This window comes from Tachypleus tridentatus, chromosome 12, assembly GCF_004210375.1.
Source record: "Tachypleus tridentatus isolate NWPU-2018 chromosome 12, ASM421037v1, whole genome shotgun sequence".
In the NCBI taxonomy this organism is placed as follows: Eukaryota; Metazoa; Arthropoda; class Merostomata; order Xiphosura; family Limulidae; genus Tachypleus; species Tachypleus tridentatus.
In genome coordinates this window covers 54,193,044-54,208,504 of record NC_134836.1, presented here as the reverse complement: position 1 = coordinate 54,208,504, position 15,461 = coordinate 54,193,044, and the positions used below count along the sequence as shown (strand labels likewise).

General features: G+C 34.8%; 1 protein-coding gene across 1 annotated transcript in view; it reads left to right on the top strand.

Moving 5' to 3' along the window:
- The first annotated feature begins 9,869 nt into the window (after positions 1 to 9,869).
- Positions 9,870 to 15,461, top strand: part of LOC143233354 (POU domain, class 2, transcription factor 1-like) — a 43,064-nt gene continuing 37,472 nt past the window's right edge. The window contains exon 1 of the mRNA XM_076469527.1: positions 9,870 to 10,256. Within this exon, the coding sequence (XP_076325642.1) occupies positions 10,145 to 10,256 (112 nt within the window). The 5' untranslated portion in view covers positions 9,870 to 10,144. The remainder of the gene's footprint in view (positions 10,257 to 15,461) is intronic.

Here is a 15,461-nt window from a genome sequence, read left to right as displayed (position 1 = left end):
AAATGACTGTATGTATTTTTAAACCGAGACTTAAGGTTAAAACTGGGGTTCAAACAATGTGTTTTACACGGCCTACAGTTTTATTGTTATTGTGAATTATATTAATCCAAGAAGACCTAATCATTACTAAAACTAATTTCTGAAAGATAAAGAAAACACATTATAATCTGAGTTTAATCTTAGACACTCTAGAATATGATCTTTGTTTCTTTTGTCCATTTGTGTTTTTTTAATTTCGCGCAAAGCTACACAAAGGCTGTTAGCGCTAGCCGTCCCTAATTTAGCGGTGTAAGACTAGAGGGAAGGCAGCTACTCATCACCACCCACCGCCAACTCTTGGGCTACTCTTTTACCAACGAATAATGGGATTGACCGTCACGTTATAACGCCCCCACGGCTGAAAGGGCGATCATGTTTGGTGTGACGGGGGATTCGAATCCGCGACCCTCAGATTACGAGTCGAACGCCTTAACCCACCTGGCCATTATTTGATAGTAATAACGAATCTCAGATAAGCCAGTACGGATTTCTTTTTTATAGATACGGTTTGTTATCTTCCTTAGATATTTCTAATCATAACTAAATATATTTTTGTGATACAGTCAGGCTCATTAATAAGTAGACACATAATTTCCATTAAACAACTTTTAATGATAATTTAACAGGATACAAATTAATTATAATATTCGTAAGACTTGTTATTTGGCCTTTTATGTTTTTAACGCTACGTTCAATTTTCAAGAGGCGAAGAACATAGATCACTATGTAATAATAATTTTTTACTTTTTCTTGTTCCTGGACAGAAAGTGTTATTTCATAATTACTTATGCCTAAAGTAAATAGAAAAGACTTATTTTTGTCTTCAGACTTTGATTTTCTGACCTGGGAGCGTATAACGAAAACATGATGGGAGACTATATTTGAGGGCTGATACGTGAAAGTGATTTACATTACAGTCGCAAATCTCGAAAAACTACTCAGTTCTACACATTTCTGTATAACTTTAGTATAAATACATGTAAATATTGATTCATATGTTTTTTATTCAGACCTTGTGTAAATGAAAATGTGCAAATTTGCCCGTTTTTACATAGAAAATAGGTTAATTTCTAAATTTCATTATCCAGGTCACAAACGCAAAGTTTGAATGGAATAATGGTTATTTTCTGTACTTTTATAACTTAAGTAATTAAGAAATAACACATACTATCCGGGAACACAATTTGTGTTATATAGTGTTATAAATAGTATTTCAACCACGTTATCCAAGATATCCAACAATGGAGGATACTGTGGTTGAAATACCATTACACTTTCGTCTTCTTGAAAACAGTCAAGAACGTAACGTTAAAACTGTATTAGTCATAACATTATTGTTATTAGTCCTAACACTATTGTTATTAGTCATAATGCTATTGTCTTATGATAAGTTTAATCAATCGTAACCACGCTTCGCCAGTTTAGAAAAGGTACTCACACCGGAACGTTAACTTAAACCAGATATGATTAGTATTATAATCCCCCTTTGCTGCCAATAGATTCGCAGAGGAACAACGTTTATTCATGATGAAGTTCTAACAACACATTCATCGTCCACCACATAACATTACATAATTTTTTAAATAAAAGTGTGTTTTTTCGTCAGTTCCACTGTGCAGCTTTAACAAAACACTTACAGTCCACAACGTATTTTTTTTATGAAAATAATCTTTTTGTCAGTTCCACTATGCAGATTTAACAACACATTTACATTCCACAACATGGCATAATTTTTAAATAAAACAATGTGTTTTCATCAGTTCCACTGTGGAGGTTTAACAACACACTTGCAGTCTACAACATGACATCTTTTTTTATGAAAACAATATGCTTTTCGTCATTTCTACTCAGATGACAATACATGGTCCACAACACACTATTTTTAGAAAAACAATGTGATTTTCTTCAGTTCCGCTTTTCAGCTTTAACAACACGCCTATACTAATTGATAACCTAACATCTAACTGAAAATCCACCTACAATTCCGTTCCTCTTTATACTCTCGTCCCAAAAGTTCAACGTTATGTACCAAACTCTCCATTTGATGACGACCTAAGAAGTTCGAAACACTGTTCTCTGCTTTATTTTGGCAAAAGTATTAATACCGACACCAGCCGTCTGGATTATAAGTGTTAGATGTATGCGTATCTTCCTTTGATGTTTAGATATGTTGTAAGATGGATAATTGTAGTACAAGTGTTAGATGTATGCGTATCTTCCTTTGATGTTTAGATATGTTGTAAGATGGATAACTGTAGTACAAGTGTTAGATGTATGTGTATATTTATATGTTGTTAGATTTGTAGTAAGTTGGGTAACTTATGTACAAGTGTGAGATGTATGTGTATATTCTATGATGTTAGATCTATAGTAAGTTGGATAACTGATGAACAAGTGTTAGATGTATGTGTATATTCCTATTTTGTTAGATCTATAGTAAGTTGGGTAACTTATGTACAAGTGTTAGAAGTATGTGTATATTCTATGATGTTAGATCTATAGTAAGTTGGATAACTGATGAACAAGTGTTAGATGTATGTGTATATTCCTATTTTGTTAGATCTATAGTAAGTTGGGTAACTGATGTACAAGTGTTAGATGTATGTGTATATTCTATGATGTTCTATCTGTACTAAAGGTATACAAACTATTCTACTTCACTATTAATGTACAATATTTTGAAAATACAAAAAGTGAACAAAGAAAATCTACGAGAAGTTTTCCTCTAGTGACCTCTGGAAGAGTTTCTTGATTCTCTAGTTCACGTAGCTCATCAACAAAATGTTATGTACTCTAGTTCACGTAGCTCATCACCAGCAGAATGTTATGTACTCTAGTTCACGTAGCTCATCAACAAAATGTTATGTACTCTAGTTCACGTAGCTCATCACCAGCAGAATGTTATGTACTCTAGTTCACGTAGCTCATCAACAAAATGTTATGTACTCTAGTTCACGTAGCTCATCACCAGCAGAATGTTATGTACTCTAGTTCACGTAGCTCATCAACAAAATGTTATGTACTCTAGTTCACGTAGCTCATCACCAGCAGAATGTTATGTACTCTAGTTCACGTAGCTCATCAACAAAATGTTATGTACTCTAGTTCACGTAGCTCATCACCAGCAGAATGTTATGTACTCTAGTTCACGTAGCTCATCAACAAAATGTTATGTACTCTAGTTCACGTAGCTCATCAACAAAATGTTATGTACTCTAGTTCACGTAGCTCATCAACAAAATGTTATGTACTCTAGTTCACGTAGCTCATCACCAGCAGAATGTTATGTACTCTAGTTCACGTAGCTCATCAACAAAATGTTATGTACTCTAGTTCACGTAGCTCATCACCAGCAGAATGTTATGTACTCTAGTTCACGTAGCTCATCAACAAAATGTTATGTACTCTAGTTCACGTAGCTCATCAACAAAATGTTATGTACTCTAGTTCACGTAGCTCATCAACAAAATGTTATGTACTATAGTGCACCTTGCTCATACCAGCAGAATGTTATGTACTATAGTGCACCTTGCTCATACCAGCAGAATGTTATTTACTCTAGTGTACGTTTCTCATGACCAGAATGTTATTTACTCTAGTGTACGTTTCTCAGGACCAGAATATTTATACCCTCGTGTGCATTTCTCATGACCAGAATGTCATTTACTCTAGTGTACGTTTCTCAGGACCAGAATATTTATACCCTCGTGTGCGTTTCTCATGATCAAAACGTTATTTTATCTACTTTAAGTTGGTCATCACTAGAATGTTATTTACTCTACTTTAAGTTGCTCATCACTAGAATGTTATATACTCTACTTTAAGTTGCTCATCACTAGAATGTTATTTACTCTACTTTAAGTTGCTCATCACTAGAATGTTATTTACTCTACTTTAAGTTGCTCATCATTAGAATGTTATTTACTCTACTTTACGTTGCTCATCACTAGAATGTTATTTACTCTACTTTAAGTTGCTCATCACTAGAATGTTATATACTCTACTTTAAGTTGCTCATCACTAGAATGTTATTTACTCTACTTTAAGTTGGTCATCACTAGAATGTTATTTACTCTACTTTAAGTTGCTCATCACTAGAATGTTATTTACTCTACTTTAAGTTGCTCATCATTAGAATGTTATTTACTCTACTTTAAGTTGCTCATCACTAGAATGTCATTTACTATACTTTAAGTTGCTCATCACTAGAATGTCATTTACTATACTTTAAGTTGCTCATCACTAGAATGTTATTTACTCTACTTTAAGTTGCTCATCACTAGAATGTTATATACTCTACTTTAAGTTGCTCATCACTAGAATGTTATATACTCTACTTTAAGTTGCTCATCACTAGAATGTTATTTACTCTACTTTAAGTTGCTCATCACTAGAATGTTATATACTCTACTTTAAGTTGCTCATCACTAGAATGTTATTTACTCTACTTTAAGTTGCTCATCATTAGAATGTGATTTACTCTACTTTACGTTGCTCATCAGCAGAATGTTATTTACTCTACTTTAAGTTGCTCATCACTAGAATGTCATTTACTCTACTTTAAGTTGCTCATCATTAGAATGTTATTTCCTCTACTTTACGATGCTCATCACTAGAATGTTATATACTCTACTTTAAGTTGCTCATCAGTAGAATGTTATTTACTCTACTTTAAGTTGCTCATCACTAGAATGTTATTTACTCTACTTTAAGTTGCTCATCACTAGAATGTTATTTACTCTGCTTTAAGTTGCTCATCAGTAGAATGTTATTTACTCTACTTTAAGTTGCTCATCACTAGAATGTTATTTACTCTACTTTAAGTTGCTCATCACTAGAATGTTATTTACTCTGCTTTAAGTTGCTGATCACTAGAATGTCATTTACTCTACTTAAAGTTGCTCATCATTAGAATGTTATTTACTCTGCTTTAAGTTGCTCATCATTAGAATGTTATTTACTCCACTTTAAGTTGCTCATCAGCAGAATGTTATTTACTCCACTTTAAGTTGCTCATCACTAGAATGTCATTTACTCTACTTTAAGTTGCTCATCATTAGAATGTTATTTACTCTACTTTAAGTTGCTCATCACTAGAATGTTATTTACTCTACTTTAAGTTGCTCATCATTAGAATGTTATTTACTCCACTTTAAGTTGCTCATCAGCAGAATGTTATTTACTCCACTTTAAGTTGCTCATCACTAGAATGTCATTTACTCTACTTTAAGTTGCTCATCATTAGAATGTTATTTACTCTACTTTAAGTTGCTCATCACTAGAATGTTATTTACTCTACTTTAAGTTGCTCATCATTAGAATGTTATTTACTCTGCTTTAAGTTGCTCATCATTAGAATGTTATTTACTCCACTTTAAGTTGCTCATCACTAGAATGTCATTTACTCTACTTTAAGTTGCTCATCACTAGAATGTTATTTACTCTACTTTAAGTTGCTCATCATTAGAATGTTATTTACTCTACTTTAAGTTGCTCATCACTAGAATGTTATTTACTCTACTTTAAGTTGCTCATCAGCAGAATGTTATTTCCTCTACTTTACGATGCTCATCACTAGAATGTTATATACTCTACTTTAAGTTGCTCATCAGTAGAATGTTATTTACTCTACTTTAAGTTGCTCATCACTAGAATGTTATTTACTCTACTTTAAGTTGCTCATCACTAGAATGTTATTTACTCTGCTTTAAGTTGCTCATCAGTAGAATGTTATTTACTCTACTTTAAGTTGCTCATCACTAGAATGTTATTTACTCTACTTTAAGTTGCTCATCATTAGAATGTTATATACTCTACTTTAAGTTGCTCATCATTAGAATGTTATTTACTCTACTTTAAGTTGCTCATCACTAGAATGTTATTTACTCTACTTTAAGTTGCTCATCACTAGAATGTTATTTACTCTACTTTAAGTTGCTCATCATTAGAATGTGATTTACTCTACTTTACGTTGCTCATCAGCAGAATGTTATTTACTATACTTTAAGTTGCTCATCACTAGAATGTCATTTACTCTACTTTAAGTTGCTCATCACTAGAATGTCATTTACTATATTTTAAGTTGCTCATCACTAGAATGTTATTTACTCTGCTTTAAGTTGCTCATCATTAGAATGTTATTTACTCTGCTTTAAGTTGCTCATCATTAGAATGTTATTTAGTCTTCAGTGATGTCAAGAAAACTCACTTTTTGTGAAAAATATATGTAAAAACGGCTCGTTTGGGTTGAGAAAATTGTTTTTTCTACAGGAGTGAACAACGTTTCGACCTTCTTCGGTCATCGTCAGGTTCACAAAGAAAGGAAGAGGTAAAACCGTTTGAAAGTGGGTTGTATAACTGATGTCGGAATGTAGAGGGCGTGCTTAGATGTTTGAATATATAATTTTATATTATTTATTTTATTATTGTTATTATTTATATTATTTTCAATATAAATAATAAATTTTTTATATAATATGGTTTATTTTGGGCTTGAGTTGTTGTATAAGTAAGGCTACTTTAATTTTGTATTTGTTTGTATTTGTTTCTTTATTTAGTATTTGAGTGTTTTCTATGGTTATGTTGTGTTTATTTTACTTGCAGTGTTCGAAAACGTGTGAAGGTGACTTTTTTATGTTTTTTTAATCTGGTTTCCGTTTTCTACTTGTTTCTTCAATATAGAAGTCGTGGCAGTTGTCACATTGTATTTTATAAATAATGTTGGTGTGGTGTTTGTCAGTGTAGTTTTTGCATAGTATAGACCTCAGTTTTGTGCCTGTTTTTTGAATAAATTTGGTATTAACTGGAATGTCATATTTTGTTACTAGTTTTTGCCAAATGTTGGTTATTGGTTTGCTGATGTCAGGAATATATGGTATGCAGCAGCATATGATTTCGTGATTTTTTTATTCGTGAGATATATTTACTTTTGTTAGTTGAGTTTGCTTTCTGTCTAGGTGTGTGTGTATAATGTTTCCCACGGTTTGTGGAGGAAACTTATTGATGTTGATGAAGTATTGTTTTATTTTGTCTAATTCATCGTTAATTATATCTGGTGAGCATAGTTTTATGGCTGTGTTTATTTGGTTTCTTAGTATGTTGAGTTTTTGTTTTGTTTCATGTGCTGAGTCCCAAGGAATGTATAATCCAGTAAGGGTGATTTTTCGGTGGATTTCTGTTTTAAATTGTGTGTCAGTTCTTGTAATTTTGAGTTAAGAAATGATATTTGATTGCTTTCTTCCTGTTCACATGTGAAATTAATGTTGGGATGTATAGAGTTAATGTGATTGAAAAAATTAAGTGTGTGTTCTGTAGATGTGAATCCCTCAATCATGTCGTCTACACATCTGTACCAGTATAGTGGTGGATGTAATGCTGTGTTAATTGCTTGTGTTTCAACTTGTGCCATAAAAATATAGGCTAGAAGTGGTGATACTGGGTTGCCCATGTTTAGGTCACTTGTTTGTATATAGTTGTGGTTGTTGAACATGAAATTTGTCTTCATCGTGGTGAATTCTATGAGGGTTGCTAATTGGTCAGTTACCTCTTCCTTTCTTTGTGAACCTAACGATGGCCGAAGAAGGTCGAAACGTTGTTCGCTCCTCCACGTAAAAAATGTTCTCAACCCAAACGAGCCGTTTTTACATATACGTTATTTACTCTAGTGTACGTTTCTCATGACAAGAATGTTATTTACTCTACGTTTCTCATGACAAGAATGATATTTACTGTAGTGTACGTTTCTCACGACCAGAATGATATTTACTCTAAGGTACGTTGCTCATGACCAGAATGTTACTTATTAGATTGAGGAATAATTCGTGAGCGTTTTTAAATAATTTCATTCAAGCATTACATGCAAGACTATACAATACTTCAATGCATGAACACATTACACCCAAAACATTTATTATGATACTTTATTTCATGTAATACCTAGGTATATAGTATGCATTGTTTGAAACGAAATTGCAAGAAATTAAATGCGAAAAGCAGATGGTGTCGAAAATGCTCGATTTTGTCCACTTGACATTCCATTTAATGAGCTGAAAATGAAAGTAAAAACTAAAGACATATGAAAATCAAACACACCATCTATTAGAGCAAAAAATTATCTACCAAATGACATGAAATATTTTGCGAAAGCGTTTCATTTATGAATATATTTTTTTAACTTGAAGAAACGCTCACGAATTATTCCTCAACCCAATACTCTAGTGTACGTTTCTCACGACCAGAATGTTATTTACTCTAGTGTACGTTTCTCACGACCAGAATGTTATTTACTCTAGTGTACGTTTCTCACGACCAGAATGTTATTTACTCTAGTGTACGTTTTTCACGACCAAAATGTTATTTACTCTAGTGTACGTTTCTCATGACCAAAATGTTATTTACTCTAGTGTACGTTTCTCATGACCAAAATGTTATTTACTCTAGTGTACGTTTCTCATGACCAAAATGTTATTTACTCTAGTGTACGTTTCTCATGACCAAAATGTTATTTACTCTAGTGTACGTTTCTCATGACCAAAATGTTATTTACTCTAGTGTACGTTTCTCGTGACCAAAATGTTATTTACTCTAGTGTACGTTTCTCATGACCAAAATGTTATTTACTCTAGTGTACGTTTCTCATGACCAAAATGTTATTTACTCTAGTGTACGTTTCTCATGACCAAAATGTTATTTACTCTCGTGTACGTTTCTCATGACCAAAATGTTATTTACTCTAGTGTACGTTTCTCATGACCAAAATGTTATTTACTCTAGTGTACGTTGCTTATTACCAGAATATTATTTTCTCTATTGTACGTTGCTCACCATGAGAATGTTATTTACTGTAGTGTACGTTGCTCACCATGAGAATGTTATTTACTCTAGTGTACGTTGCTCACCATGAGAATGTTATTTTCTCTATTGTACGTTGCTCATCTGAAACATGTTATTTAATCTAGTGTGTGTTTCTCATACTAGAATGTTATTCACTCTTTATTTATACAGTTACAGGATAATAAAAAGTGAAAAATGTCTTGAAAAGCTATCATAAAGAGAATGTAAGTATAATGGAACTTGTTATAAGCGGTTCTTGTATTAGGGGCAGTAGATGGTGTCACCCATTGTCCCAAAACTATCCCCCTATTTGTTCCGTGTTTTATCCCCCTACAAGTCTATACACAGTGTACTAAAAAAGTTATACCGTGATGCCAATTTTAAGGGGCCGGGGGGCGGCATTACTGTCAGTGAATAAAAATGCTCCCCGACTCGCGCATCACAACCAGCACCATAACCCATAGCGCCAGCCACTGCTTTGCATGCTGTTCGCGTGGACTGGTGATTAGATGTGTGGAGGAATACGTGTTTGACGCGTGCGGCCTCGTGTTACGTATAGACGTGTTGGCAAATAATGCGGCGTTCTCTTCTCTAATGTGACGCCGTAACTGCTTTCAGTTGATCATCGCTACCTCATTGTTCATTGCCTTACGTTTTAAAGTTCCTAAAGACCTCATCTAGGTAGTAAAAACTATAAATTTGAATCTCAAATTTCTACCTGACTTTTTTGCTCAGCTGATCGGATAAACAGAAGAGTAGAATGGAATTGAAGTGAATTTTTTTCTTGTCTAAAAGTAAATAATTCAAGCTTATTCTAAAACTACATAACTTTATGAAGTTCACGTTAGCTCTGTCGCCCTCGTCCAGTCTAACGAATATTGTTAACGTCCAACACTCCTCACGAAGTCGTCAACAGCATACAGCTGACGCCAAAGACTGTCAAACGTAGTAGGCTTAACTAGTTGTTCACCTAACTCGTTTTTTCCTCTTGGTAGCTTCTGTCAACGAAGAACCAGATTGATAATCGGCGGACAGAAGAGCCGTTCCGGCAGTCCATATTCAACATCACCGCTGTCTTTCACTCTGATCTCCGTCATTCCATTCAAAAGGCAGCCATCTCGAACATCCACAACGCCCGACGGTCAGCCAGTAGTCACGAGGGACTACTTCGCCAATCAACGTCTACTCACTGACCTTTATCATATTTCATGAAAACCTTTTCTTCGTGACATTTCATTGTAGTATCTAGTGACCAGTTGAACTGCGGTCAACGATGGACAGTGTAAACGTGCACTCTTTCCTCCCGTTACTTTGGGCCAGTAAGTTCGGACCTGGTCAACCTTGCCCGCCTCCTGTCACTTTCAACTTGTCAAAGATGCCTCCAGGTAAAGTCTCATTATTAATTTGTACTGGGTGATATCTAACTAGCTATCTTAAATAATTATGTGGTGCAGTTTAGTAAGTGTTATTACGAACTGTGTTTAAAAAAGTTGCTCTTACGTTAAAGTCTTACACAAACACACACAGACATCTGCTAGTTTGTAAAGTCAGACGCTTATTTTATCGATTTCTCACCACTACGATATCCCCGCTGATTTGCGATCGGTTCTTTTCTATATGCACCCAAAACAATTTAAGAACTAGCCGGAGGGTGACCCATCTTCTCGTGGGATTTGGAGGCTAAGCCGATCGATGAAACTGCGATTAGTCTTCAAATGCCATTAGAAAGGAAGGTATTTAAGATGACCATTGTCCAGCAGGTTTCTTAGCAATTAAAGGAAGTACGGGGCTTTGATATAGTTCGGGTGAAACATAAATGAACAACAATATTGGAAGATGGAAAGCCGAGAATAAACTCGGATATTTTATGGTTTTAACAAGGAGAAATGTGGTTATCAAAAAACGTATTTTGTATCCCAGGTTAATGAAGGAAGATAACAATTCTCTTGATTACTTTAGGTTTGTGAATGTAGACATCGTGATGCAATGTGAGCTATGAAATTTCGTACTTAAAATTGCATTTCTTGACGTCATGATACAGGAAAGCATCTTCTCTCTCCGTTTTGATAATAAGAAACAGTGGGGAAAGATAACACCAGCCTGCATCTGGAAACCTTTTTCCCGCTGATTTTGTTTTAAGACCTGGTTACAGTTAATTCGATGGCCCTGAATTCGGAAATGACATCCTTTTAACTCTATCAGGTCTGAATATTTCACAAATTACATTTAAAAAATTTACTAGTGTAATAAATTTCCATCGTAGCATGATGACTGATTACCTCTGCCACAAACCGGTTAGAATATATGAATTAAATATGATGAAATAGAGGTGCATATTCCTAAATGAAACTATGTACAAGGAAACATATTGACAGTATATAGAATTCTATATGATTATACCTGTACTTTCTACGATACAGTATACTTATTACAATTAAATTTCAAAATTCAATCTGAAAAACAGAACAAAACAAACTAGTTATTACTAAAAGTATAATTAATATGAAAGTATAACAGTTATTAAAATATAATTAATTTATTGAAAATATGAATATAGTATAATTAATTATAAAAAAAATAAATGAAATTTGTAATTCCGTCTTCCTGCTTTTGTGGGAAAAACCTGACCTAATACTAAAAAACTAGTAATTTTTGGATTCAGCGTACTTTTTTCCTTCCCCGTCACACCAAACATGCTCGTCCTTTCAGCCGTGGGGGGCGTTATAATGTGACTATCAATCCCACTATTCGTTGGTAAAAGAGTAGCCCAAGTGTTGGCGGTGGGTGGTGATGACTAGATGTCTTCTCTCTAGTCTTACACTGCTAAATTATGGACGGTTAGCGCAGATAGCCCTCGAGTAGCTTTGTGCGAAATTCAACCCAAATCAAACTTTTTTCCTATGTAAACAACTGTTACTTTCAAGTTAACAAAAACTATGCAGGCGGTGTAATAGTTTATTATTGTTGTTTCGTTGAATGCAAGGAAGACACCAGTGATTTGTGTTTACTTGAAATTTGAGTGAGAAGATAGAATATACGTTTCTTTGAAGTTCGGGCTGGGAAAAGATAATATATATATTTATATATATTTGTAGTGGACGTTGGGAATGGAAGAAAAACCAGTTATTTCTTATTTTGTGCATCTGTAAGAGTAGCTTTGAGCGAAATGTGGTTTCCGTTTATAATTTATGTATGCGACATATTTACTGAGCAATATTGCCACAGACTTTGCAGTTTTGGTATAGCTCTTCCTGATTTTGAACTAGCAATCAAAATGAAGGAAACTTATTATAAGCACGCATAATTTAGTAATCTTAATCGAATACCCGGATTGAATGTCCCCTTTATAAAATGTTCCCACATGGAGCAGCGGTGAATTTACAGACTTATAACCGTAAAATCCAAGGTTTGTATCCCGGCAGTGACTGTGCATTTGCTCTAAAACAAACAAACCTTTTATAACACCTACGTCTGCTTATATTGATGTCTCGAACCGTGGACCTTACATCCACAACTTCTGTCTCGTAAGATAATGATACTAGAAAAGCACGCCACACTAAGTTTAATTTTTGTTTCACGGTGCTTACGTGTATATCTGAAAGTTTACAATAGAGAAACCATATAAGGAAATATTTATAAAAGAACCACCTATTACACTCGAAACTAACTTCACACTCGCGAAGTTACAAACAGTATCTATTCGCTCTCTTCAGTATATTAATTTTATAACCAATTTAATAATATATGGTGTACACATTCAACGTATAGAAAAGAAAAAGTGCCCCTTTGAGGGATATAGAGGTCAGATCTAATCGCAGACCCCTCTAGGTCACTCCAAGAGGGGTCTAATGGTATGTGCAAGGTTTAGGATAACAATCGGTAGAGTTGTTCGCTATTTGTAAACCGACAGACAGCCAATTTTCTCAAACAATGATTCGTAAATTGATGTGTGGCACATTTTACTATTTTGTTTAACTTGAAATATTAATAGTTGAAATGGCTTGATGAAATATAACAATTTTGTTCGATGTTGAGATTAAATACAAGTAACTACGACGAACATATCAATTCCATACACGTTTTTTGAATAGTTGTTCAAGGTTAGAATTTCTTCCGAATAATTTTTCAAAGTGTACTTGAATTTTTTTTTAACTTTCGTAAGACTTTGGAATATTTATTATTCTTGTTTTGATTCCAAAAGTATGTATTACTTATAAAGAAAAAAAATACGGTAAAAAACAACTAAGCATTTAGCTTTTGTTTTGGTTTGAATTTCGCGCAAAGCTACACGAAGGCTATCCGCATTTGTCGTCCCTAATTTAGCAGTGTAAGAGTAGATGGAAGGCAAATAAACCTCACCACCAACTCTTGAGCTACTATGTTACCAACGAATTGTGGGACTGACCGTCACATAAAACGCCCCCACGGCTGAAAGGGCGAGCATGTTTGGTGCGACTGGGATTCGAACCCGCGACTCTCAGATTACGAATCGAACGCCTTAACCCACCTGGCCATGCCGGGCCACCACTGGTATCAAAACCTGCTTTCTAGCATCGTTAGCCCACAGGCATAGAGCTGTGCCACTGGGGTAATTGATGATATAAAAACTACAATTTCGAATTGATTATGTATCAATTCTCAGTGACATGGCTTGAGGCCTGGCATGGCCGAGCGCGTAAGGCGTGCGACTCGTAATCCGAGGGTTGCGGGTACGCGCCCACGTCGCGCTAAACATGCTCGCCCTCCCAGCCGTGGGGGGCGTTATAATGTGACGGTCAATCCCACTATTTGTCGAGTGGCCCAAGAGTTGGTGGTGGGTGGTGATGACTAGCTGCCTTCCCTCTAGTCTTACACTGCTAAATTAGGAACGGCTAGCTCAGATAGCCCTCGAGTAGCTTTGTGTGAAATTCCAAAAACAAAAAAAAACAAACAGACATAGCTTGCGTCTGGGTTAATACAGGTTTGTTATACCTAATGCAAGTAAACGTTTTATAGTACAAGGTAGAATAATGAACAATGAAAATGACGAGGTCAGAGGAAAGATATCTTTAATCACTCTTTTTTACAATATAAACACGCAAGAGTGGATATTGAAACAAACATTTTGTATAAGCTGACAAGTTTGGCATATATTTCAAATCAATAATTTGTGATAAGAAAGAGAATTAATTTTTAAACTTGTAACTTAGTCCATATTTAACTAAAAGGGAATTCTTAATAGCCGCGTATACCCGATTCGATTATATTATTCATCAGAATCTCTTATAACCTAAGCTCAGATTGAAATTATTTTAGGCAGGATTAGAGTAACATAATCTGAGGCTTTAGACGTGGTCAAATGCATTAATCGAAAGTGTTTGAAACTTTAATTAGATCCCAAATCAGTCAAGAGATGGCGGAGTTACGCGTTAAAAGTATGTCGTGGTTTGGTTTCGTTTGAATTTCGCGCAAAGCTACATGAGGGCTACCTGCTCTAGCCGTCCTTAATTTAGTAGTTTAAGACTAAAGGGAAAGCAGCTAGTCATCACTACCCACCGCCAACTCTTGAGCTACTCTTTTACCAACGAATAGTGGGATTAACCGTAACGTTATAACACCTGAAAGGGTGAGCATATTTGGTGTGACTGGGATTCGAACCCGCGACCCTCGGATTAGGAGTCGAGTGCCTTGACCACCTGGCCATGCCGGACTTAAAGTATGTACTTGACAAAAAAAGACAGTTCCGTTTATGAGACACTATGCCGCGACTAAAATCTTCAAAGTGTAATTTACTATTAATCCTGACATGAGAAAATATGGATTTAGAAAAAAATAATAATGATAAAAAAGTTGAAATCCTTTGTTATATGAATATTATCAGATTATTCATACAGATACATTAAAAGTAAATCTTGTACTTACTAATACACACTTTTACTGTCGTTTTTAAAAAGTCAGTTTCTTTGTTTTGAATATCACGCAAAGCTACTCGAGTGCTGTCTGCGCTAGCCGTTCCTAATTTAGCAGTGTAAGACCAGAGGGAAGGCAGCTAGTCATCACCACCCACCGCCAACTCTTGGGCTACTCTTTTAGCAACGAATAGTGGGACTGAAGATCACATTATGACACCCCCACGCCTGAAAGGGCGAGCATGTTTGGTGCGACCCTCAGATTACGAGTCGAACGCCTTAACCCACCTGGCCATGCCAGGCCTTATAAAGACAGTTCAGTGTTTAATTCTCTCATACTTGTAAAAGACATACTTTTATAGCGTATTTGCATCTTTACTTCGATGTTCCGTGAAGAATCAGTGATGCTGAAATAACAGCACATTTTTAGCTGCTTCCGATGGATCAGCGGTAAGTCTGATGGTTTATAATGCTAAAATTTGAGTTTCGATATTGGTGGTGGGGATAGCACAGATATTTCACTGTGTAAGTTTATGTTTAACAAGAAATACAAGAAGAAAATAATATTTTTAGCTGTAGAATTGAACCATTTTGTCTGTTAAACGAGTATTTTTGTACATATTTCATTATGATAAATGCTTATTATAAGTTATATTATATTAAGTTAAATATTTCATTATTTAACTTAAATGCTTCAAATTG